The following is a 25,883-nucleotide window of genomic DNA, read 5'->3' as shown; positions in this document are numbered from 1 at the left end:
ACTCTGGTATGTGATTAGTCTTAATATTATCAGTTTTAAAAATTGTTTTAAAGTAATTGTACTTGCTGAAGATAGGGCCTGGGGTGTATTTTACTGTAAGAACTTAATTATCTGGAAACAACCCAAATGTTCATTCATGGGGAGCTAGTTACATAAAATATGGTTTATACACTACAGTGGAATACTATACAGCCATAAAAACAAGTAACTTATACTGATATGGAATGATCTCTGGGTTATATATATATTGTTTGTTTGCTTGTGTTTTTTTTTTGTTTTTTTTTTTTCTTTTGAAATGGAGCTTCACTCTTGTTTCCCTGGCTGGAGTGCAGTGGTGCGATCTCGGCTCACTGCAACCTCCACCTCCCGGGTTCAAGCAGTTCTCCTGCCTCAACCTCCCAAGTAGCTGAGATTACAGGTGTGCGACACCATGTCCAGCTAATTTTGTATTTTTAGTAGAGACAGGGTTTCACCATGTTGGTCAGGCTGGTCTCGCAGTCCTGATCTCAAGTGATTCACCCACTTTGGCCTCCCAAAGTGCTGGGATTACAGGCGTGAGCCATTGTGCCAAGCAAAGTATAGAACAATGTATGTCCTATGATGTGTGTTAAAGGGACCAAAGGAAAAACAAAACATGTATGTCTGTGTGTTTCTATAACCACAGATACCACTGAAGGAATATACAAGAGACTGATAGCTCCATTCCTCATGGGGTAGGGCATTGGGTGGCCAGGGAACAAAGGTGAGAGAATGGATTTTTGTTTTAAAACCTGTTGTACCACTTGACTTTTGAACCAAGGAAATGTATTACTCATTCAAAAGTAAATACATAAAATTAATATGTTAAAAAATAAGTCATGAATTTTTATCATAATCTTACCTTCAAAAAACGAAAATTATCTATAGTGTTGTCCAATAGAATTTTCTGATAGGAATGTTGTATATTTGCACCATCCAATACTACTAGACACATGTGGCTTCTGATCACTTAAAAGATGACTTGTGTAACTGAGGAGCTAATTTTTAAATTTGATTTTCATTAGTCTAAGTTTAAGGGGCTACCTGTGGCTAGGAGCTACCACATTGATTGGGTATAGATCTAATGTATATGACTTAAGACCGGGCGTGGTGGCTCACGCCTGTAATCCCAGCACTTTGAGAGGCCGAGGCAGGCGGATCACCTGAAGTCAGGAGTTCAAGACCAGTCTGGCCAACATGGCAAAACCCCATCTCTACTAAAAATACAAAAATTAGCTAGGTGTGGTGGCAGACACCTGTATTCCTAGCTACTAGGGTGGTTGAGGCAGGAGAATCACTTGAACCTGGGAGGCAGAGGTTGCAGTGAGCCAAGATCATGCCACTGCACTCCAGCCTGGGAGATAAGCAAGACTCTATCTATCTAAATAAATACATAAATAAAAATAAAGTGTGTGGCTTAGAGTATCTTTTCTGTTTAGACCTGACTAAAGCTTAGAAAGAATTGTTAGTTTAGGCTCTCAAGGTAAAATTTATTACTGTAAATCCAAAAAAATCCTTCTTTTTTTTTTTTTTTGTCCTTGAATTAAATGCTGTCACCTCCTTCTTGAAAGGAGGGACTATTAGTCAGATTTGAAAATCCTCTTTATTACCCAGGAAAATCATTTTTATGGACACTTGGTCTTTCTGTATCTGGCTTGGAAGCAGTCTGTTTTTGATAGGTTGACTTTTTCATCTTGAACACAAACCGTGTTTGTGTGTCCCCTACTCCCCAGTTTGCTGTGCCAGGCACTTTGTTCTCAAGCCCAGCAGCTGTTGTGGGACGAGGGGACGGTTTGCATGCTTAGCCAGCAGCTGCCAGAAACATTTCTAATCTGGTTTTGGCAGGAAATAGGGCACAAGTGTAAGCCAAGTTAAAAGAAGCTGGAAAAATAAACAGAATGACTTTGGATGTCACTTCATATGTGGTCCATTTTCAGCTGAAGATTTGCCCCAGTAATTTGCTAATATCACTGGACTGTGATCCCTTCCAAAGGCAGGGTTGAATATAGTCACCTTGGAGATCCAGGATCTAGTCCAGTGCTTGGAACATGCTTGGAGGAGGTTATTGTAATTTTTTCAATGATTGACTACACTACAAATTTGTTTAATTGGTTTAATTAGTAGCTTAAAACTGTTGTTCACCCAAGATAAACTAGTTGTAGGCTATTATTGGTTATGGGTTCCTTCTCTCTTCTTTCTGCTACACAATATCACCCATCGTCTCCTTTAAAGCAAGACGTTTTGAACATTTTTTTTTTTTTGAGACAGAGTTTCACTCTGTCACCCAGGCTGGAGTGCAGTGGTATGATCTTGGCTCACTGCAACCTCCGCCTCCTGGTTTCAAGCTATTTTCCTGCCTCAGCCTCATGAGTAGCTGGGACTACAGGCACATGCTACCATACCCAGCTAATTTTTGTATTTTTAGGAGAGACGGGGTTTTACCATGTTGGCCAGGTTGGTCTCAAACTCCTGACCTCAACTGATCTGCCTGTCTCAGCCTCCCAAAGTGCTGGGATTACAGGTGTGAGTCACCACGCCTGGCCTTTGAACTTTCTTTAAACATTATTTAGACTGGGCACTGTGGCTCATGCCTGTAATCCCAGCACTTTGGGAGGCTGAGGCAAGAGGATTGCTTGAGTCTTGGAGTTTGAGACCAGCCTGGGCAACATAGCAAGATCCCATCTCTTAAAAAAAAAAATTAGCTGGGTGTGGTGGTGCATGCCTATTGTCCCAGCTACTTAGGGGACTGAGGCAGGAGGATCAATTGAGCCTGGGAGGTCAAGGCTGCAGTGAGCCGTGATCACACCATTATACTCCAGCCTGGATGACAGAGCTGGATGACCCTGTCTCCAAAATAAAACACTGTTATTTATTCATCTATTCTGCTGCAAGCAAGCGTATTTTGCATGTTTGTGAGCAAGAAATAAGCACATCTTAATTTAATATATCTTTTCTACAAAGTAAAAGTTTTCGAAAGGTGAAGATACAGGTATAAATGTGGTGTCTTTTTAAATGGAAGGCAAAAATTCTTCAGGTTGGAATATCCATTAAGAGAGTTTTTGTCGCCGGGCGTGGTGGCTCAAGCCTGTAATCCCAGCACTTTGGGAGCCCGAGACGGGCGGATCACAAGGACAGGAGATCGAGACCATCCTGGCTAACACGGTGAAACCCCGTCTCTACTAAAAATACAAAAAAACTAGCCGGGTGAGGTGGCGGGTGCCTGTAGTCCCAGCTACTCGGGAGGCTGAGGCAGGAGAATGGCGGGAACCCGGGAGGTGGAGCTTGCAGTGAGCTGAAATCTGGTCACTACACTCCAGCCTGGGCGACAAAGCGAGACTCTGTCTCAAAAAAAAGAAAAAAAAAGAGTTTTTGTCTCTAAAGTGGAAAATTTACTAAAATCGTTCTTTTGGGTTTCCAGTTCTTTCCATCAAATTCCCCATCCTCTAGAAGCCCAAGCAGCCCCAGCCTTGTAGATTCCCAAGAACGTGTAAGGTGTGAAGTGTTATCTGTGAGGAAGGGATCTGAAATCCGATGGGCTTGTGCTAAACCATGTTTGGTTTTCTTTGTAGACCTTCACTGCCTGGTGTAACTCCCACCTAAGGAAAGCCGGCACCCAAATTGAGAACATCGAAGAAGACTTCAGGAATGGCCTTAAGCTCATGCTGCTTTTGGAAGTCATCTCAGGTTGGTGTTATATATCCCAATCCTATGCTTTCATGTGTTATCAGTAGGTAAGCAACTATTTAAAGATGATTACATCAGAAGTTCACTTTGAACTTGGCTGGGCAAGAACATGGTATTATTGCCAAAGAAAACCTTTCCAAAGAACAATCTGCCTGGAGTTATTTTTATGTTCTAAAAAAGAGTGAATTCTTTTTAAAAGTGACTTATTAAAATAATGTTTACACCACCAAGCTTGAAACAAAATAAGAGAAGAAAAAAATGACTTCACATGACTCCCTCCATGCTGCCCTCTCTACTCTTTGTCCAGCTAGAGCGTATTCCAGAAATCATCTTGTATCCAAAAATCTCCATGTTGTAGATGTTGGCAGAACTCTGAACATATAAGCTAAAATCCCAGGGGGGCTTTGATTTGTCCTGAATTTCAATTGGGCGATTTAGACTTTGGACTAGAGAATGGATCACCTTTGGAGAAGTGTGACTGGGAAGGATTATGGCAGATCTGCCCTGATCCATATATCTTCATAATCAGGTGTCGAACGAACCCTGGCAGCCACCTCTGTGATTTTAACTAGGCCATCCTGACTTCCTCTAACAGTTAGCCAGCAACTCTGAATACTCCAGGGACTCTAACCAGCTTCTCTTTTTACTCATTTGTAAGTTGGATCATGGGCCAAACCAGACTCTCCCTGCAGATCTGAAAAGCATATGTCCTTCATAGTATGTCTCCCTGCTGGTCCACTTGATCCTGAAAACCTTTTGGTTACCGTTCCCTCATTGCTGTGATTTAGAGAGACCAGGCACACATCAGAAATAGTCATGTAACCATTTGTTTTTAAGGAAAAAACGGATTCTGAGGTTTGGCGTCTTGATTCCGCATCAAGAGATCACTGTCTCCATGTCTGCATGATTGTCTTTTCATCCAACAGGGGAAAGGCTGCCCAAACCTGACCGAGGAAAAATGCGGTTCCACAAAATTGCTAATGTCAACAAAGCTTTGGATTACATAGCCAGCAAAGGGGTGAAACTGGTGTCCATCGGGGCTGAAGGTGAGAGGTGTGACGGGGCGGCCCGCTCTGCCACACTGACCTCATAGCGCAGGTGTGGGCTGCAACTTGAATTCTCCTCTTCTTCCCTCCCTTTCACCATTTACTGTACCTGCCTTGTATCAGGCTCTCCCCTAGGGCGCTGAGTGCACAGAGATAAGAACAAATGGTACCCTGAGTGGGAGACCAAGCTCTAGGTTCTTTGTAAAGCATAGAATTAAGTATAATGCTGTCATCTTCAGAACACTTACAGGACTGAGAAAGAACTTACACGTCCCACTGACTCTTAATAAGAACTAATAGGAAGGAAGTGGTGTCTCTGTTCTCTATGGGAGACTGGGAATTTGGCGAGGTCAGCGGGAGTTGAGATTACCACCCATATCTCCATGTGTACAGCTGAGTCCTGCTACTTGTCATCTACGGAATGCCGTAAGAAGGGTCAGGGTAAAGATGAGACTGCGTTCTCTTTATTTGATTATTTAAAACCTTAGTTCATGGCTGGGCACAGTGGCTCATGCTCATCCCAGCGCTTTGGGAGGTCAAGGCGGGTAGATCACCTGAGGTCAGGCGTTCAAGACCAGCCTGGCCAACATGGTGAAACCCCTGTCTCTACTAAATTTACAGAAAATTAGCTGGGTGTGGTGGCACATGCCTGTAGTCTTTGTAGTCCCAGCTACTCAGGAGGCTGAGGCAGAAGAATTGCTTGATCCCCGGAGGCGGAGGTTGCAGTGAGCCAAGGTTGTGTCACTGCACTCCAGCCTGGGTGACAGAGTGAGACTCCATCTCAAAAAAAAACCCAAAAAAACCCATCTTAACTCATTGCATGTTAAAACTTTGGAGACTCCTGGGTGGTTTTCAGTGATAATACATATGCAAGATTTGTGCTTATTATTAACTCAGAATTTATTTAAACTAGAGACATTTGGTTATGAATACCGTATTTATAACCAGACATACTGCGATACTTTTAAAACCATAAACTGGTCTTTCCATATGCACACTTTCCAATAGCTCTGAAGTCAAATCTTATATGTACGAGAAAAGTTATGTACTGACTATGTTATCTTTACATTAATTTGTTGTTTTCTTCCCTGCAGAAATTGTTGATGGCAACGTGAAGATGACCCTGGGCATGATCTGGACCATCATCCTTCGCTTTGCTATTCAGGATATTTCGGTTGAAGGTAAAAGACATGGTTAAAAGTCTAATTGTATAATCGGTAAATTGAGCTTATGAATTAAAATTTGAACAAGATATTTGAAAGTCCAACAGTCACTTACATGATTGAATGAGAGACGTGGAAGTGGGTTCTTCCACATTTGGCATGTGTATAGGAAAGGACCCGGCAGCACTGTTTCATTCAGGGAGGCTGGAATCGGTTTGCAAAAGATGAGCACATGTTCAGAACAGAAGTCGCTTTTTCAAATGAGCATTTATTGAGCTTCTTGATTGCTTATTATACTAGTAAATTTACAGCTATGGCAGAGTTCTTTAGTCTTACAACTGAAACACTTTTTATACCCCAGGTATAAAAGCAGAATCTGTTGCAATCCACGTTCATTTGTTATTTCCTTTACGTTCTTTCTCCCTACCTCTCTCCCTTTTTCTTTTCTCTTCTTTTTCTTTTTAAACAAGACCTCTATTGTCACTGTATCTTTTGGCCTAACTACCGTTCCATCATTATCATAGAGTCTTAATCCTTGGCACTGCCACTGAAGATAAAAATCTTTAGTCTTTTACACTAACTATACTCCCGAATATTTTGATGAATTCAGCACTGTTGAAAAGTGTGAAATTGGCATTCTTAAAATTAGAACTTTGCCTGTTTGGCCCTCAAATCACAAAGTGTATAACTGCAGAATGTGTTTCTGGGCTGTCTGCGTTGTACAACTATTTGGCCCCCCCGACTCGGTAATCTAGTAGGTAACCAAGTACCTGAGTGGTAAGGGGTGGAGACGTTATTTATAGTTCTGCCCAGGCCAGAGTAGCCTCTGACTCTGGTTTTTTGTTTGTTTATTTGTTTTTTGAGACGGAGATTTGCTGTGTCGCCCAGGCTGGAGTGCAGTGGCGTGATCTCAGCTCACTGCAAGCTCCGCCTCCCGGGTTCACGCCATTCTCCTGCCTCAGCCTCCCGAGTAGTTGGGACTACAGGCACCCACCACCACGCCGGCTAATTTTTTATATTTTTAGTACAGACAGAGTTTCACCGTGTTAGCCAGGATGGTCTCGATCTCCAGGCCTCATGATCAGCCTCCCAAGGTGCTGGGATTACAGGTGCGAGACTCTGGTCTTTTTAAGTGATTTTAGATACTCATCAACCAACAAGCATTAAGAAACAACACTTTGCCTGCTTGTACCAGCTGACATGAAGCCTGCAGTACTTGCCCTTACGGACCTTCAAATTCACTTCAATTATTCCCTTCTGGCACCGGAGACCCACTTATGTCATCTAAAAATCAAACTAAAATCTAATGGCATTAACACCTCAACAATTCAGGCTCAGGAATGACAGCCAGCTTGCATTAATACATAGTCTTGACTTTGAAAACTTTTGCACAATGTAGTTCTATTACAGTACCTTCCTTTATGCTAATGCAAGAAATAAGAGGCTTCCTAACAGTCCTGCTTTATTTAAAAATTGTAAGTTGTAATGATCAGTTTTTATATACTTCTAAATTTAAGTATTTAAACTGTTGAACCCACTTTAAATAAATACTACTTTTAGAAATCTTGTTCACACTGTTGCTGGTCTAGCAAATCCTTTTTCCACAAATATTGCAGAGGTGAAGTTCACCAGAAGTTGTTTCTGATTGGTTACAAATTTTAAATTAGTTATAATGTGAATTTAAAACTTAATTATATTTCAAGTGTAGGTATGAATGGTATTATCCATTAGAGTTTTCCCCAAAATTGTTATAAACACACCCAAAGCAAGATAGCTAAATCACAATATTTTGTAAAATTTTGCAATAAGAGGCTATATTAATCTGTTCTTCACAAGACTAAGAAATTAGGCATTAAAAAATTATAATTTTATTAGCAAAGTACCTAAATCTCTTCAAGCAGATGGTTCTGTAGTGTCCAACACAGTAGATAATTAGTTTGTTAATTTATACTTTTATTTGCGTTAGTTTCATCGAGTAATTTTTTAATAACCTCATTTAATTTCTGTAAGTCTACAGAAAAATCATCTTTATTTGTTTTAATGATATATAGTATGTTGAAAAAGTCATTGTTATTGGAAACAAATTCTTTGAGGAGTGAGTTTCTTTCAACAAAACGATGGGCCTCTTCCAAGAAAGAAAATGAGAGAATAGGCCGGGCGCAGTGGCTCACGTCTGTAATCCCAGCACTTTGGGAGGCCAAGGCAGGTGGATCATGAGGTCAGCAGTTCGAGACCAGCTTGGCCAACATGGTGAAACCCTGTCTCTACTAAAAATACAAAAATTAGCTGGGCATGGTGGCAGGCACCTGTAATCTCAGCTCCTCAGGAGGCTGAAGCTGGAAAATTGCTAGAACCTGGGAGGCGGAGCTTGCAGTGAGCCGAAATCATGCCACTGCACTCCAGCCTGGGTGACAGAGCAAGACTCTGCTGCAAAAAAAAAAAAAAAAAAAAAGAAAAGAAAAGAAAATGAGAGATGAATACATGTGTTGATGAAAGCAGTCCAGATGTAAGTGGATGATGGAGCTCCTCGGGGTGTCAATCAGTGTTTCGTGATGCAATGACAAATAGCACTGCCAATCTGTAACACGCTTTTTACACCCATGATGAGGGTTTTGTGTGTGGACCTGTTTGTGCCAAATGGCCGCATTTCCACTTTCCCATATACCTTTCGGGAGTGGGCTTTCCAGCAATGTATATAATTCACACAAACTTGTTAACCTTTTGCTGAAAGCCTGAAAATGGATTTGGGGTTGGAGGAGGGTCAGCTTTGATTGTAGTAACCAATTAAATAAGGAAAAAGCCTTGTTCAACCTTCATGGCCCGAGAATGTTCACACATATTCAGACAGAAATTAAGTGAAACTCTGTGACTTGTAAATCTAAACTTCAGTAACAATATTAAGATGTTGTAGATACATGTACCTTTGTTTGCTTTTCTAACCTGTTAAGTTTTATTTAAACTCTATTAAATACATCCCATTATTTCTTCCTGATGTACCTTTTCTTATTAATTATGTTGGTCAGGACTGCAATGACAGGCAGAACAACTGGCTGTGGAGTTCCAGATTTCAACATCCATATCAATTCACATTTTAATTAAGTCTTAACAGTTTCAGTTTATTTTCCCTTAACTAGCACTTGCTAGTTAAGAGACATGAACAGGAGTCATTCAAGTTATAGCACATGGAACTTTTGGGGTGTGTGTGCTTTATCTGGGTTATAGGTCCAAGAAAATGTGAACTAAAGTGGATAGTTTTTTGTTTGTTTGTTTGTTTGTTGTTTTTTTGAGACAGAGTCTCACTCTGTCGCCCAGGCTGGAGTGTAGTGGCACAATCTCGGCTCACTGTAACCTCCGTCTCCTGGGCTCAAGCAATTCTCCTGCTTCAGCCTCCCAAGTAGCTGGGATGACAAGCGCCCACCACCATGCCCGACTACTTTCTGTATTTTTAGTAGAGACGGGATTCACCATGTTGGCCAGGCTGGTCTTGAACTCCTGACCTCAGGTGATCCACCGGCCTCAGCCTCCCAAAGTGCTGGGATTACAGGTGTGAGCCACTGTGCCCAGCCTAAAATGGACACTTTAGATAAATAATTACAGAATTATTTTGATTTGAAAAAATCAACTTCAACCCCTTCCTGGGATAGAAGAGGCCCCATGTTAGTTATGAGTCCACATGCTTTAGGGAATTTCTAAACTGTTAGCATTTAAATATGGGCAGAATCCTAAGTTATATAAGTGGCTTTGAGGAGCTGTTTAGATGTGTGTTGGTTTGGCTCCTCCAGGAAGCAAGTGCCAAGACTAAGTAGAAATTGTTGTAGTCTTTCCAGGCCTTTATGAAAACACACCATAGCATGGGTGGCTTAAATAGCAGACCTTTGTTTCCTCACAGTTCTTGAGGCTGGAAGTCCAAAATCAGAGTGCCAGCATGGTCTGATTCTGTGAGGACCCTCTTGTTGGCTAGCAGTTGGCTGCTGCTGTGCTATGCCTCAGTGCCATACATGGTGGGTGGGGGTAGGGGAGAACCTGCCAGTGAGCAGGCTCCCTGGTGTCTCTTCTTATGAAGGCACTAATCTGATCATGAGGCCCCTACTCTCATGACCTCATCTAATCCTAAGCACCTCCCAAAGGCCCCATCTCCAAATATAGGCACATTAGAATCTAGGGCTTCAACATACGAATTTGGTGATGGGTGGGAAGACACCAACATTCAGGCCGTACCAGAAATGCAAGAGATTTTTTGGGGAAAATGCCTATGCAGGGTGAAGGGGAGGGAGCAGGAGATTCCTGAGGAGCCTTCAGACCAGAGCTCCTGGCTGACACCTGGGCTGAGAAGAGGAAGGGAGGAGGCTTGGAGAAGAAGGTCTCGGACTGCAGGGCAGTTCTGAGGTTAATTTTGCAAGGCTGATGGAGTCTTTAATCCTACACTGCCCTGAGAGGAGTCTCACGTCGCATAGGGGTGTCTCAGCTCTGCTGTTCACCCCCCAGTCTTTGGCTGGAGCAGCCCTGGGGAATGTGGCCTCAGTGGGAATGCAGGGGTGTGGTGCATTCAGGGGGCTGCAGCTGGCACGTCAGTTGTCTGCCCTGTGCTCCCAGCTGCAGCCGTGGGATGTCTGAGCAGCACATTTTTATGGTTATCACAGATGGTACTGGGTTTTTCTTTTGGTCAGAAGTCAGTTGGCCAAATTTGAAATTTACCAATGAAACCCTTTAAATGTTACAAAATCAGTGGGTAAAGGAATACATTTGAGATGCGGTAGCATCTGTGAATTCCATTTACCTAGGAGTATGAATTACAAACCAGACGAATGACAGATTAGTTGTCATCAACTACACACATTTTATTTTTTCATGTGAGTTGCATTGTAGACTATTTATGTTTGCATGTTTTTCAGGATTGTGTACAGTAAGCATTAAGCCAATACAAAGGATCCGATTGTCCTGTAACACTCACTTCAATTACAGATTGTGCTCAGCATTAAGCTTTGCTAGTTCTTTAAGGATGCAATCAAGAGGCAGGGAAAGGTCTGTCAGCATCCACAGCCTCCTTTCCAAATTGGACACTTAGTCTCTGATCCTGAATAATAGGTGCCCCCAGTGTCACCTCACATTTATTTTCAGCCGGGCACAGTGGTTCATGCCTGTAATCCCAGCACTTTGAGAGGCCAAGGTGGGTGGATCACCTGAGGTCAGGAGTTTGGGACCAGCCTGGCCAACATGGTGAAATCCTGTCTCCACTAAAAATACAAAAATTAGCTGGGCGTGGTGGTGGCACCTGTAGTCCCAGGTACTCAGGAGGCTGAGGCAGGAGAATCTCTTGAACCCGGGAGGCGAAGGTTGCAGTGAGCCGAGATTATACCACTGCACGCCAGCCTGGGTGACAGAGTGAGACTGTGTCTCAAAAAAAAAAAGAAAAATTATTTTCATTTAAGAAGGGGTAAGTCACCAACCACCCTGAAGTCTGGTTTTAGTATCTTTTTATGTTGGAGCTTGTGATTGCTCCTGCATTGTCCTTTTGAAGTCCCTAAGTGTCATCAGAAGTTACTCACCAAGATCGGCATTCTGGCTCCTATGCCTTGCAGAGGCTGTAAGAAAAGATGAGGTATTTGGTGATCGACCCCCTGGGAGATCTGTTTGAAAGTGACTAGGAGCTAAGTGAACTAAGTGACATTTCCCTGGGGCCACTTTTTCTTGGCTGTCATTACAGAAACATCTGCCAAAGAAGGTCTGCTGCTTTGGTGTCAGAGGAAAACCGCTCCTTATAGAAATGTAAACATTCAGAACTTCCATACTAGGTGAGCACCGAGGGCCCGTGGTCCTTGTATTGTCAGTGGAATCTGTGGGTAGCATGGGGAACAGTGTTTGTGTGCACCTGTGTTTTCCTCCTGCCTGAGAAACCTTTTATGTATGGAGGAGAACTCAGGCTGTAGAATTCTTGATGCTTAAAATCTCCCAAAGGAAAACATTGGATTAAACCTTAGCATGCTGGTAAAACAGCACTGTGTTTGTAAGTGAATGGTGTTGCAGTGCCAGCAGGATTCTACTGAGTTTGGGGGTATAAGCATGCATCTCACTTTAGTCTTCACCTTGGTATTGGGAAAAGGCAGCAGGAATGGCTGTTGTTTCTCAGGGATGAGGGGGACCCTGGCAGAGTCTGCATACCCCCTAATAGCGACTAGCGACTCTTCAGCCCTCAGCCCTGTAGGAAATAGAATGATCCTTCATCCATCAGTTTTGCTCTGCTGAAATTCAAAAGAGGTAGAAAAATTATGTTTGAAAAATTGTAGGAAATGAGATGAATAAAATCTTGACATAAGGGGAGAGCATGATTCTGTCACTTGCTTCAGTCTTTCTCATGTAGATTGGTCATTATTGTGTTGAAGGGAAAGAGTTGGTTATATTTTCACCTTCGGATGCTAGGTTACCCGTGAGTGCAAAAAGGCCCACCACTGGCCACTGCTAATCAGAAAGATAAGAACGAACCATGGTGAAAAACTGGGGAAGTTCTTCTAGTTAAACAAATATTCTCAGAATGTCTACCAGGCGTCAGGCACTGAGCCAGGCCTTGGGAGGATAAAGGGGAAGAGGATCCTTCTTTGTCCTTACAATGTGCTGTTTGGCAGATGAGAGAAGCTATCAAGGGCTGGGACTTTCTGCAGGTGTCAAAGTTGAAGTACCCAGACCTGCGTCCACTCATCTTGCTTTTCTGTTTCTGACTCCCAGTTGGCCCAAATACTTCAGCATTGTAGCACTGATAACTCTCACGGAGGTCTCCTACCCCAGACCCTTTGAGGAACAGAACTTCCACACTCTGCTGTCACTGAACCCACTGTCACCAGCAAGCTCTGGCCTGCCCTTGTCTATGGGGCATTTAGAGCTGGTGTCTATGGGGGAAAAAGACCAGAAATAAACATCTGCCCTGCTAGTTGCATGTCCTCCCTCACCTACATGCCTTTGCCTTAAAAGAAAAAGAAAAGAACTTTATAAAGAAAGACAAAGGAGTATCTGGGAGCTAACGGAGGCTTTTGAAGCATCCTAAAAACTTTTAGAGGAAGCATGTTCTGGACATTTGCAGGGTAGACGTCCTTGTGTGTATTTATTGGGTAGACTCAGGGGTAAGGGCCAGAATGGATACTTGGAGAAGAGAGAGGAAACCTGGGACTCACAGACCAGATCGGGGCAGGAGACACAGCAAGTCTCAGGAGCGGAAGTCGAAAGGAGAGGAGTACACTGGACCCTGGGAAGAGGTTGAGTGTTCAAGCTCACTGGGTGGGGTAAAGAGGAAGCTACATGGGGTTTTCCATGCATTAAGTCAGACAGAAGGAAGGCCAACATGTGACTGAGTGCGGACGCTAGCTGCTTCTTTCTCTCCACTAACACGTGTTCCTGTTCTTCTCGACGGTTGTGAAGCTGGAAAGATGGCCTTGGACTCTGTGCCCTCATCCACCGACACCGGCCTGACCTCATTGACTACTCAAAGCTTAACAAGGTTATTCTTGTTAATACAGCATGCAGTGTCCCCAGCCATGCATCTCAGCATGTCCTGCAAATGAGCACATCAGCACTGGCCTAGCACAAACCCCAGGGCCACCTGCAGAAATGGCCACCAGGAAAAAGTACATTCTCCCAGCTAGCCTTTCCCATGATCTAAATATGAAGGGTAGCCAGGAAAACACTTACCTCTTAAAATCAGGGAAGACAAGACCCAAAGCTAAGTCATCCCTTTTTGCCCATATCAAGATATGTTTGTTGATTTGGTTTGATTTACTATGAAGCCTTTCTATATGTTCTTTAGAGATTTTACATTCCTGGATTCTAAATATGAGAAGTGAAGCCTATATTTTTGCGGGGAAGAAAGGCTCAAATAGTCCAAGCCTATTTTTTTTTTTTTTTTTTTTTTTTGAGGTGGAGTCTCGCTTTGTTGCCCAGGCTGGAGTGCAGTGGTGTGATCTGAGCTCACTGCAACCTCCGCCTCCCAGGTTCATGCCATTCCCCTGCCTCAGCCTCCCGAGTAGCTGGGTTTACAGGCGCCTGCCACCATACCCAGCTAATTTTTTTTATTTTTATTTTTAGTAGAGACAGGGTTTTACCATGTTGACCAGGATGGTCTCTATCTCCTGACCTTGTGATCCGCCTGCCTCAACCTCCCAAAGGTGCTGGGATTACAGGTGTGAGCCACCGTGCCCAGCCCGTCTAAGCCTTTTTAAAGTCAAAGTCCCTTGACTTTCTCTGGAGGATTTAGTGGTAGACATATTTATTCAGAATTGATTAACTCATCTGTCACACAAGGTCTACTTCATAACTATCTTGTTATTGATAGAAAATATCATCATTTGTAGCCTTGCAAAAGAAGTTTTTGGGGCAGGCTTTTTTTTTTTTTTTTTTTTTTTTTGAGTTTTGCTTTTTTTCAGAAAATTTAACTTAGAAAACTGCAATTCTCCCTTTAAGGTAAAGGTTTAGTGTGTTTAAGTCTCAGATTGGTATTCAAATTCTTTCTTTAAAAGTAGTTTTAAGGCCGGGTGTGGTGGCTCCCACCTGTAGTTCCAGCACTTTGGCAAGTCGAGGCAGGAGGCTCACTTGAGCCCAGGAGTTTGAGGCTGCAGTGGACTGGGATCACACCACCGCCCTCCAGCCTGGGCCAGAGTGACACACCGACTCCCAAACAAAAACTTAGTTTTCAAATGTAACCCATGATGGAAAAAGAAATCAAGGTCGCTTCTGAATCTTGGTGTGTAAGGCAGCACAGAGAAGCCACAAGATTCAGAAGGGACCTTGATTTCTTTATCCATTGTGGGTGGTGAAACCCTGTCTCTTCTAAAAATACAACAATTAGCTGGGCAAGATGGCAGGCACCTGTAATCCCAGCTACTCAGGAGGCTGAGGCAGGAGAATGGCTTGAACCCGAGACGGAGGTTGCCGTGAGCTGAGATGGCACCACTGCCCTCCAGTCTGGGCGACAGAGTGAGACTCAGTCTCAAAAACAAAAAAGAAAAGAAGAATGATGTGTAACGACTTAAGGGTAAAAGCAAGGCCCACCCTTACTACACATTTCTGCAGTAGCCTCTACACATTTCCTGCTGGGTGCTGGTGTGCTGAGCTCGCCGTTCACGTGCTGTTGCTGTGTTTGGGCGTGGACTCCAGCCCTGTTGCATGCTGACCTCACTCGTGTGGCATGGATGGTCGTAAGAAGAGTGTCCTGGCTTCCACCACCTTTTTAGTTATCCATTGCTTGCCTCCTGCCCCCAGCCTGCCTCCATGGCATACAGGGTAGCATGTGAACAGTTTACTGGCATCCTAAAGGTTGAGAATGAAATATTTGAAGGTAGCCCATGAAAATGGAACTTTTTCTCAGCTTTTCAATGGATGTATTTTCTTACCCCGAATTACTTTGAAATGATCCAAGCATGTAGACAGTGTACATTTCTTTTCAATTAATCTTAATCTCATTTGCAAAATGAGGGGATTGTACTGCATAGACCCAGTTTCATTAGCAGTTTATTATGGTCAGTTTGTATGACAAAACGTCAGTAGATCTGTAGTAATTGGTCATCTAAGAAAGTAGAAAAATACTTATATAATACAATAGCAGCTAACACTTATATAGCACCAGAGCAGGCACTGTTATAAACAAATAAACATACATGTATATTCACACATGCATATATGCATATATATGGAATCTCACATACACATTTAATCTTTACAATGCACAGTAACCCTATAAAGTAGGTACTACCATTATCCTAGTTTTGCAGATGAAGAAAGTGGGAAGTCAGTAATCTACCAGAGGTCACATGGCCAGTAGCTGAGGTAGGAAATAAATACTTAATTGTCACATTTTATCATTTAAATTACACTCTAAATGAGATAGCTTTTACAAAGTCTCAGGTGATAAGCTTTGTTAAAATAACCTTTAGTTAAAAACTTTTATTTTTTTTTTAACTGAATTCGCTGTATACTCTGTGAGGCCAGAAAGCTGTCTTTGGTTTCTTCATTGAGCACTGTGAATATGTTTGAAACCTGCACTTTTTCAGTGTTTCACTGTATAAAAATAATGGTGCTCATTGAAAAACATTGTGGTTTCTAAAATATTGAAATGACTTTGTTATTAAAATTCATTAAAGTCATCCCCAGACTAACACTACATTTCATTTTGATTTTTCTATCTTGCCTTCATCTCTTTTGAAATTCTTAATGGTTAATTTCTCTAGTGGATCAAAATAAATGTTGCATCTTCTTTGTTTTCACTATTTTAGTTATATACTCTGGTTAAATTTATTTTACTATGTTACATATATTTAACTAGTTTTTACGGTGGAAGGTAAATGTCATCCTAAGAACAACATTTTTTCATGAATTCACTTAATGATTTTAAGATTTTGTCATTTCTTCTTGCTTTAACATGAGTTTTGCCCTTTGTAACACTAGTAACACTCTTTAGCCCGCTGAAAGTTTTAGCTAGCAATGTTTTTCTTTCATCTCTTTACCCCTCAGCTTTCCAATATTTAAAATCACGGTATTGGTTCTCCAAGATCCCCTTCCAAGTCTGGAAAATGCATGTTTCATGATTTAGAATGATTTAAATGTTATTTCTAGGCCTCAAGATCAGTGCTGATGGATTCAGTGTGTCCTTTCTTGTCAAGACATTTGTTCTCTTAAACCCTTTGTTTACACTTTATGATTGAAGTGTGCATGGATTTTGCGGTTTCTGTCATTTTTGATGTTTCTCTAAATGTTTGAAGTAATTGGGAAAAGATGAAAAAGCAAGTTACACTATTGCAATTGTGTGTGGGTGGGAAGGTGTCTGTCCTAAAGTGAGGTATGTAAAAAACATTCTTCATAAGTCCTGTTTCAAAATACATTTTAAAAATCTCATTGTCTTGGTTTTCCTGAAGGATGACCCCATAGGAAATATTAACCTGGCCATGGAAATCGCTGAGAAGCACCTGGATATTCCTAAAATGCTGGATGCTGAAGGTGAGATGAAAATTGTGTTTGCTGAGTTAGAGAAAATTTGAAGACTACAACTGTTATGGCTACACATGGGGACCTTACAGAATTTCGTAGCTAAGTTACATCCTAAGTGCTCTGGATTCCTCATAAGTTTCTGTCACTGGCCACATGAGTAGTAGAGATTTTCATGTGCAGCTTGTTCATAACATTTTTTTTTTTTTAAAAATTGTATCCTCCAACAAGCCAGCAACATTACAGCAAAAGGATTTGGTAAAAAGTTCAGCTTTGGCTAAGAAACAAGATGCTTTTATTTATAATTTTAAAAAAACATTTCCTGTATTTTTTTTTTCAACATCATAACGTTTTCTCCCTAACCACGTAGAGACAAGTGTAGCAAATAAATCCCTTTGTGACATACTTAAGAGAAAAAAATTCCTTCCTTCCAGCCAGAAGTTAGAGAATTGAAATATAGAATATGGAGCATTCAGCCATCAGTGTGCCATCCAAATGTTCACATATTGTTTTTAATTCATCTAAATTTAATTTATTTAGAGCTGAAATAATTTCCATGTATTTTGCACTTCAGTATCACTCATTCTGGGGACTTGCTTCAGATACTTTTTTGCCCCTTTTATATGGTGAATTTGTGTGAGCTGTACCGACAGCAGACCATTGAAAGCACAGATATGTGGACACCATTCATTCATTTTATTTATTCACGATTCATTTACCACTCAACAGACATTTACTGAGTACTTACCATGAACAGGACCCTCGGCTGGGTACTGCAGGAGCTGATGAGATGTATAAGATATATACCCTGCCCTCAAGAAGCTTATATTCATATATTACTTTGTTATTGTAAATATTATTATTCCCTAATGGTCTATTACTTCCACTAATTAGTGATGTTGGGGAAAACTAAGGAAATTGATTACAGTCAGTTGTCAATCTTCCATTCCTCTTTGCTTTGGTAATTGTATTATGGCCTTTGTAACAAATTACTGCAAAGTGGGCAGCCTAAAACAGCAGAAATTTCTCTCACAGCTCTGGAGGCGGTGTCTGAAATCAGGAAGTAGGCAGCACCCTAAGCCTCTAGGGGAGGATTCTTCCTTGCCTCTTCCAGCTTCTGGAAGCCCCAGACATTCTTTGGATTGTGGCAGCATCAGTCCAATCCCTGCCTCTGTCTTCACACAGCCTTTTCAACCCTCTGTGAATGTTTTCTTTTCTTTTTTCTTTTTTCTTTTTTTTTTTTTTTTTGAGACAGAGTCTCACTCTCACCCAGGCTGGAGTGCAGTAGTGGGATCTCAGCTCACTGCAGCCTCTGTCTCCCAGGTTCAGGAGATTCTCCTGCCTCAGCCTCCTGAGTAGTTGGGATTACAGGCATGCACCACCATGCCCAGCTAATTTTTGTTTTTTTAGTAGAGACAGGGTTTCACCATGTTGGCCAGGCTGGTCTCAAACTCCTGACCTCAGGTGATCCACCTGCTTCAGCCTCCCAAAGTGCACAGATTACAGGCATGAACCACCGTGCCTGACCTGTGAATATTTTATTACAAGGATACCAGTCACATTGCATTAAGGGCCCATCCAACTCCAGCATGACCACATCCTCACTTGATTATATCTGCAAAGATCTAACTTCCAAATAAGCTTACATTCACAGGGGTGCTGCAAGTTAAGACTTCAGTGTATCTTTTTGGGAAATGCAGTTCAACCCAAAACAGCAATCTTTCAATTAGAACTCTAATTTTGCTCATTAATTAATCATTTTAATCAAACATCTGTATTATCGGGTATGGTTTCTCTAAAAGTCTTTAGAGGGACAAAGTCTATAAAACACTGAAGTAGAAACGTAGGAAATTTCCTTTCCTCTTTTTCCATCTGTCCTAAGCTAAGTTCATATTTGTATCGTCTTTCTTTTGACCCTTTCATATGATAAATAACTATCTTGAGTTTTCCCACTTGGGTTAATAGCCAGGGTACTAAAGAGAGGAGAAAACAGACAATGCTTAGTAAATTTTCCAGTGTATTCATGCCTCCCTAATATCCTAAGCCGAAGGTGAGTTTCCTATTCAAACACTCCTGTAGAATTATTGGCAGGATCATCATCGATGTTACTCTGGCGCTGCTAATATTCTCTTCTCAGTTCTTTGGTTTTTCCTTAGTCTCTGAGTCCTGGTCTGGGCAGATGTCCATCCTGGTCTGGGCAGATGTCCATTCTGCTCATCCTTTCAGGCAGATGGGGTGTGTGAGCACTGTGTTTATTTCCTCCTCCTAATCTTCCGTGTGTTTCTTCATCTTTCCCTTTTAACGATTCAGAAGAATGCTCACACACTGTTTTATTATCTTTGCAGAATAATTGCTCTAAAGAATCTTCCAGCAAACAGTTCTAAACTTGGTCACCTTGCGTGTAGAGCGTGCGTTGGCATCACTGCCTAACAGATTTAGCCACGCATTCCCTGTTGCACGTTTGCAGCCTGCATTTGGACTTCCCATCACCACAGCATTCTATCAGCAGTTTAAAATTTCTGCTGCTCTTTGATGGGAATGTCAGGTCCAGGTCTCCTCAGATCATGAGTGCCTTTTGGTAAATCCTTGCCTTCCCGCCTGCTGCCGTGGACCTTAATTCCTGTCATTCGTATTGGTCTCTGAACCCAGGTGGGGATTGTAAAGTGGCTCGTTGGCCCACTCACCCATGAACTGTTACTTGTAGCAAAAACTGGTGAAACTCTTCCTAAACGTATCTTCTGTGCTTTTAAAAGGTTGTAAAAATTGTTTATTTCCCTCCACAAATCTTTGTTTGAGGTGCAGACTAGGTTTAGATCTTGGGTACATGTGTTCCGTGAGAACCTGCAGAAGGGATCTTGTGGCCGCCGGGGCCTCCGTGTGTAGTAGGGAAGTCCTGGTGAGTGTGCTGGTGTGTGTGTTCTGTTCAGTTCCGAGGGCCTAATTCTGTCCATAGATGTGCCTTTCTTGCTAGGTTAGGGCTCTTCTGGGTTAGCCTTTGCTGTTCTCTTTGGCAATTCCTTTATTTCCCTTGACTGTTCTCAAAAGTGCACAGAGAGTAATCACTCTGCAGGTGTGACTTCTTTGATTTGAGCCAAAATTTTAACAACATAAGTGTATGGGGGCGAGGAGGGAGATTCCTGATTCCAGCACCTCTGAGGAAGCGCTTAACAGAAGCCTGCTGCTATCAGAACATCCACACAGTTAACCTTCTTTTCTCCACACAGATTTAGTATACACTGCCAGACCTGATGAAAGAGCCATAATGACTTATGTTTCCTGTTACTATCATGCTTTTGCTGGTGCACAGAAGGTGAGGATGTAAACCATGAGTCACCGCTCACCCTTCACCTTCTGTGTCTTAATTTTTTTTCGATTGTTTTCCTCTTTTTCCCCGCCCTCTCCTCAGAGTAAGGAGACTGTCTGGTTCTGAGGAGGCGGTTGTTTGTCTTTTTTAGTCTAGCTTTCTTTGAAACTTACTTTCTGTTCATGCAGTGGTATGCCGTTCATGTTTGTTTTCCGGAAGATTGCGTAGTTACACAACCCCACATCCTTTCTGTTCATAGTCTCTGCGAACCCAATGGCTAGGTTTCACCATAGGGAATTGTCAGGTATCTTTTTAACTTCACTCTGACCCATTGACTGACCCAAGTTTATGAACAAGTTTAGAAAGCAGCTTACCAAAAAATAGTGTTGCCAAGATGGAGGAAGAAAGGATGTAGGATTTCATGGTTCTGTTTTCTGTCTTCCTTTTGGCTATTTCAGCAACTAGTAGAAATAGTAGTGAGTCATAATAAGCACAAGCCATGTAGACCCTTCTTTTGGGTCTACATGGCTTGTGCTTATTTAGATATTTTGTTATTCTTGGTGATTTAGATATTTTGTTATTCTTGGTGATTTCTATAAGCGATATGGTAAGTACGTATAGAAGTTATTAAAAGAGCTGCCCTCTCTAGTGAATTTCATCCTCACCCAAGGCACTTTACAGAGTAGAACTCCCCAACAGTTGTTTGGGTGGGGAAGGGGAAGTGGGAAGACAGCCCAGTGCAGCGCTGTGAATATTCCCCGCATCTTGCAAAGTGACTTGCGTTCCCCAGAGCAGACGGGCCAGGTGCCCTGATGTGGTCGGAGGACCGGAGTCATGAGGAAGCGGTAACAAGCTCTGATCTGCAACAGACCAGGTTTCCACGTGAAACCATTGAATCCACCTTTAAAAGCCCATCAAGGGGTGGGGGAGCAAACAAGCCCTCAGTTTGATCCTTAAAAAACTTGCTGGCTCAAACCATCCTGTTCATGAATCATTTCGATACAATACGGCCTTCCTGAGGTTCAGGACCACGGGCCGCGAAACACAGAAAATCGGTCAGTGTAAACCAATTTGTTCTTCCCTCTGTTCTCCCTGGTTTCTCTCCTTCGTCTGTGTGTGTGTGTGTGTGTGTGTGCGCGCGTCCTGTGTTATTTTCTCCCCCTTCAGACATCGTGAACACCCCTAAACCCGATGAAAGAGCCATCATGACGTACGTCTCTTGCTTCTACCACGCTTTTGCGGGCGCGGAGCAGGTACTCAACACTTGTCCGTCCGGGCTGTTGTGTTACTCTCTGTTGGTTTTAGTTGTGTGTGCATACTTGAGTGTGTGTTTGTGCGCTTCACATCTTACCTTGGAATCTTTCTGAGTGTTTTCTAATAACCTCATATGGCAAGTTCTAAACTGTGAAAACTTTTTTTTAACAGCTTTAACTTTAGACAGTTCCTGAAATGTTTTTATGTGTTTTACTTTTAATATATTTCTTTTATTTCATTAGTAAGTTGTGGAAAGTATTTGTGCTTTAGAAAAAAAAAAATGCCATGAAAATTGAGCCACATGCATTGGTTGGTAAAGGGGAAATGTGACAAGGAGAAATGAATGCCTTTCCAACCCAGCCTTGTTCTCTGCTTAGAAATTGCCTTCACAGTTCCATGATTTGGTCTAACATCCTTCAAGACTAATCTTATTTGAAGTGAAGTAGTGGAAGGGATAACAGAGTTGGAACCTCAGAAAGTTTTACATTTCTCAAAACAAATAGCCCAAGGGACCTTGAGGAAGAATGGCCCTCAGCTTTCTGCATATTCACCTGTTTCTGTTTCTGTTCCTCTCCTTGGAGACTGCAGTGGGCGGAGCATGCATTATTTCAGTGACGGCTTGTGAAGCCCATCACTGGGAAAGGATGCTAACAGGCTGATGAGGGCTTTAGAGGAAAGGCCTGGGGACAGACTGCGGACCCAGAAGCCAGATAGGCAAGTTTCTCTTGTTCCATCAGACAATTATGGTTCAAGGCACTTTGCCACTCCTGCCTCTAGTTCCTTTCCACGAAAGATGATAGAGAATTGTGTATTACCTCAATGACTTCTCATCTAGGTTAGACAAAGTCTTAAAGCACACTCAGCTCTGTGGAAGGATCCCCCCCAGAAAGTTCTACATATTCGTATCAGGAGATGAGGAGGTCTTCAGTGCATTCAAGTGCAATGGTATATCTGGATTTTCCTGACCCAGTTATTTTTTTGCCTTGATTTCCAAAGGCTAATGTTATTCAGGGAGTCTCCATCCCATCGTCATGAGATCAGTGGAGAGTTCAGGTGGACATTCAGGGACCCAAGATCTTGGTTTCCTGGACCCAAATATTTCTGTGACTAACTTGCTGGATGTTTACCGAGTTTGTGTTTTAGACTAATGCTCTCTCCCTGTTATTCCCTACAGTCTAATCAGCCTGCCGTGTAAGTCTGTGTGAAAACTGTAACAAAGGTGTGAAATGATTCATAGTACACAAAAGCCATGCCTTCAGTCTGACCGCACCCTAACCTAGATTCTGCACCATCTACAGCACGCCACCCGCCTTGTCCCCTCTCATCACCCCCCTCGTTCCATGCTGTGTGTGCGCATTCCCGTCGACAGAGCCGTCCTGTTTACCTATTGTGTTTTACAGGCCGAGACAGCGGCTAACAGGATATGTAAGGTTCTTGCTGTGAATCAAGAGAATGAGAGGCTGATGGAAGAATATGAGAGGCTAGCGAGTGAGGTAAAGGAAACTGGTGACCTGCAGTTTTGTCCATCCTCACGCAGGGGCTGAGTCACAGAGGGTGAAACAAAAGGGGAAAAAAATACTCCGTGGGGGGGTGTGTGTATATATATATATATATAAATATATATAATTTTTTTTTTTTGCATTTTTCATCTCAGATAGGACGAAAGCAGGAAAATACACCTGATCGCCGAGGTTGTTCCTATTGTAGTAACCTAACTTTTGGCAACAACATAATCCCCAGTGGTCTTTCCAACGATCCCAAAGCAGAAAGGTGTAGTTTGCATGTCTGAAGATAGGAGAATGCGATTCTCTGCTCAGCTCTGCACCCCCGGGGTTGGACACCCCTAGACGACCTTGCGTTACTTGTTTTGTTTCCTTTTTTTTCCTGTTCACTGGCTACCAGCATCACATAGGATGCACTCCATATGCAAAAGCCTCACTCCACACATAGACCCAGCGTCAAAGGAACTGGCCCAGCTTGGTGTGTGGAGCTGGCTCGGGCTTGTGTGTCTGTATAAATATCCAGAGGAAATCTGGGGAAGACAGAACTCTCCCTGCAGGATATTTGAGCATGAGTTTCTGTGGTGCCTTTCCAGAACTCTTCAGCTAGACTCTTGGTTAGGACAGCACTTTCCAGGTTGTTTTTCTTTGTGTTCTTGTTATAGTATACGTAGCAACTACACAGTGGCCTCTCTGCATCTGCACTGTTTTCCCCAAATACATGGGCTGCATGAGGCCCCCAGCCACCTCCTCTCTAAATTGGACTCAAGTACAGTGACACATACTTGAGACCAAACAATTTTTGCCCTGCCTTGTTTTTTGTTTTTTGTTTTTTTCTGAGACAGGGTCTTGCTTTCTGGCCCAGGCTGGAGTGCAGTGGGGCAATCCTGGCTCACTGCAAACTCCACCTTCCCGGGTTCAAGCAATTGTCCTGCCTCAGCCTCCTGAGTAGCTGGGATTACAGGCGTGTACCACCACACCCAGCTAATTTTGTATTTTTAGTAGAGACAGGGTTTCACCATGTTAGCCAGGCTGGTCTCGAACTCCTGACCTCAGGTGATCTGCCCGCCTTAGCCTCCCAAAGTGCTGGGATTATAGGCATGAGCCACCGTACCTGGCCTGCTTTTTAATTTAGCTGATATTTGGTCTTTATTGGTAAAAGCATCAGGACACTTGGAATAAATTTTCCAATAAATAGTGGTGTAAGGGAATAAATTTTCCAATAAATAGTGGTGTAAGTTAATGATACTGAGTTCATATTTTCATACTGCTGCTGTAGAAAAATTCAACTTGATGGCATTGTTGAATGGCAGTGACAAGGTTGCCAGACATGAAGCATGGCCAGTACTGAAGGCCAGAGGATCCTTAGGAATTCAGTCTTCCCTTTTCTTATTGGGTCCTTCATTTATCCTCCTAAAACCCTTCGACTCTAGGTATATCACCATTTAAACTATGTTTCATTCTAATCTGCTGTCATTTTCCAAGTGCTCAGTAGGCATAGGTGTAAATAATGGGGTTTTCAGCAAGTCATTTCTAAGACCTAGGTAGTAATTCAGGAGGTGCGTGCGTATTTTGTCCTTAGGAACTCACTACCACGTTCACTTCTATCATGCTGATTTACTTAAAAGCTAGATGTTAAAATACACTTTGGCATTGAGTTAGACGCAGCCTTACAATACCATTGTGTAGTAAGTAATCTAATTAGATTTCAGCTTACTTTGTGAAAACACATTTTAAGTGAAATCCAGTTCTTTGCTGAATTTATTACACTACAGTTCTGCCATGTCCAGTATTTTGGGGTTGTTTGGTTTTGTTTGTTTTTTTTAATTTGAAAGCTCCATCCAGCATTTGTCTGCTAATGTCCGGTCCCTGAGTTTCTTGTAAACGTCACATTCTTGTAAGACACGACTTGACGTGCTCACTTTAAGTTTTCGACCTGTGTTTGATATCGTTGGGGTGATCACTAGTGGCCGTGGGTGGACACTGAACATTTCATTCATGCCTCTGTGCATAGAGGTACCACATTTCAGTGATTTTAGGAACATTAGATTCATCCATTACAATTACTGGATGCCTCATTTTTTTTTTTTTAACTGGGGAAGGGGGTTTGCTGGCATCTTCAGCAGTGTTTTTATGTTTGGGGAGCAGCTTTTGGAATGGATTCGTCGCACGATCCCCTGGCTGGAGAACCGGACTCCTGAGAAGACGATGCAGGCCATGCAGAAGAAGCTGGAGGACTTCCGGGATTACCGCCGGAAGCACAAGCCGCCCAAGGTGCAGGAGAAATGCCAGCTGGAGATCAATTTCAACACATTGCAGACCAAGCTGCGGATCAGCAACCGGCCTGCCTTCATGCCCTCCGAGGGCAAGATGGTGTCGGTGAGTAGCGAGCCTCCCAAAGTGCTGGGGCGACAGGTGTGAGCCACCACGCCCTGCCCTCACTCACTCACTTCTTTTACCCTTCGACTTGCACTCAGCTGGCTTCTGTCCCTGCTTCCACCAAGAAGGTTCTTGTCAAAGTCAATGGCATTCATGTTGTCAAAGCAAGTTGTTTTTATTTTTATATTTTTGAGACAGAGTCTCACTTTGTTGCCCAGGTTGGAGTGCAGTGGCACGATCTCAGCTTACTGCAACCTCTGCCTCCCGAGTTCAAGCCATTCTCCTGCCTCAGCCTCCCAAGTAGCTGGGATTACCAAGGCCGGCTAATTTTTGTATTTTTAGTAGAGATGGGGTTTCACCATATGGGCCAGGCTGGTCTCGAACTCTTGACCTTGTGATCCGCCCACCTCAGCCTCCCAAAGTGCTGGGATCATTTGTATTTTTATATTCTCAGTTTCTTTGACCCAGCTGCCCATTTCCCCTTTCTTGAAGTTCTTTCCACTTTGATCCTTCTGTTTCTTCCTCCTTCACCAGCGAGGCCTTCTCCATCTCTGCTCAAGGCCTTGCCTCCTCC

General features: G+C 42.7%; 1 protein-coding gene across 3 annotated transcripts in view; it reads left to right on the top strand.

Annotated features, from left to right (window-relative positions):
* Nucleotides 1-25,883, top strand: part of ACTN2 (actinin alpha 2) — a 75,090-nt gene that overhangs the window by 26,854 nt on the left and 22,353 nt on the right. Inside the window, exons 2-12 of one of the 3 annotated variants that reach the window (XM_023216196.2) lie at nucleotides 3,588-3,702; nucleotides 4,629-4,748; nucleotides 5,843-5,929; nucleotides 11,616-11,703; nucleotides 13,319-13,397; nucleotides 16,804-16,885; nucleotides 20,098-20,183; nucleotides 21,345-21,430; nucleotides 22,267-22,376; nucleotides 22,832-22,924; nucleotides 25,079-25,309. In XM_023216196.2, the coding sequence (XP_023071964.2) occupies nucleotides 22,344-22,376; nucleotides 22,832-22,924; nucleotides 25,079-25,309 (357 nt within the window). In that variant the 5' untranslated portion in view covers nucleotides 3,588-3,702; nucleotides 4,629-4,748; nucleotides 5,843-5,929; ... (4 more) ...; nucleotides 21,345-21,430; nucleotides 22,267-22,343. The remainder of the gene's footprint in view (nucleotides 1-3,587; nucleotides 3,703-4,628; nucleotides 4,749-5,842; nucleotides 5,930-11,615; nucleotides 11,704-13,318; nucleotides 13,398-16,803; nucleotides 16,886-20,097; nucleotides 20,184-21,344; nucleotides 21,431-22,266; nucleotides 22,377-22,831; nucleotides 22,925-25,078; nucleotides 25,310-25,883) is intronic. The other 2 variants (XM_023216194.2, XM_023216195.2) reach the window with 2 other exon arrangements.

The sequence above is a fragment of the Piliocolobus tephrosceles genome, chromosome 1, assembly GCF_002776525.5.
Source record: "Piliocolobus tephrosceles isolate RC106 chromosome 1, ASM277652v3, whole genome shotgun sequence".
Classification (NCBI taxonomy): domain Eukaryota; kingdom Metazoa; phylum Chordata; class Mammalia; order Primates; family Cercopithecidae; genus Piliocolobus; species Piliocolobus tephrosceles.
This window is presented reverse-complemented; position numbering and strand designations above follow the sequence as displayed.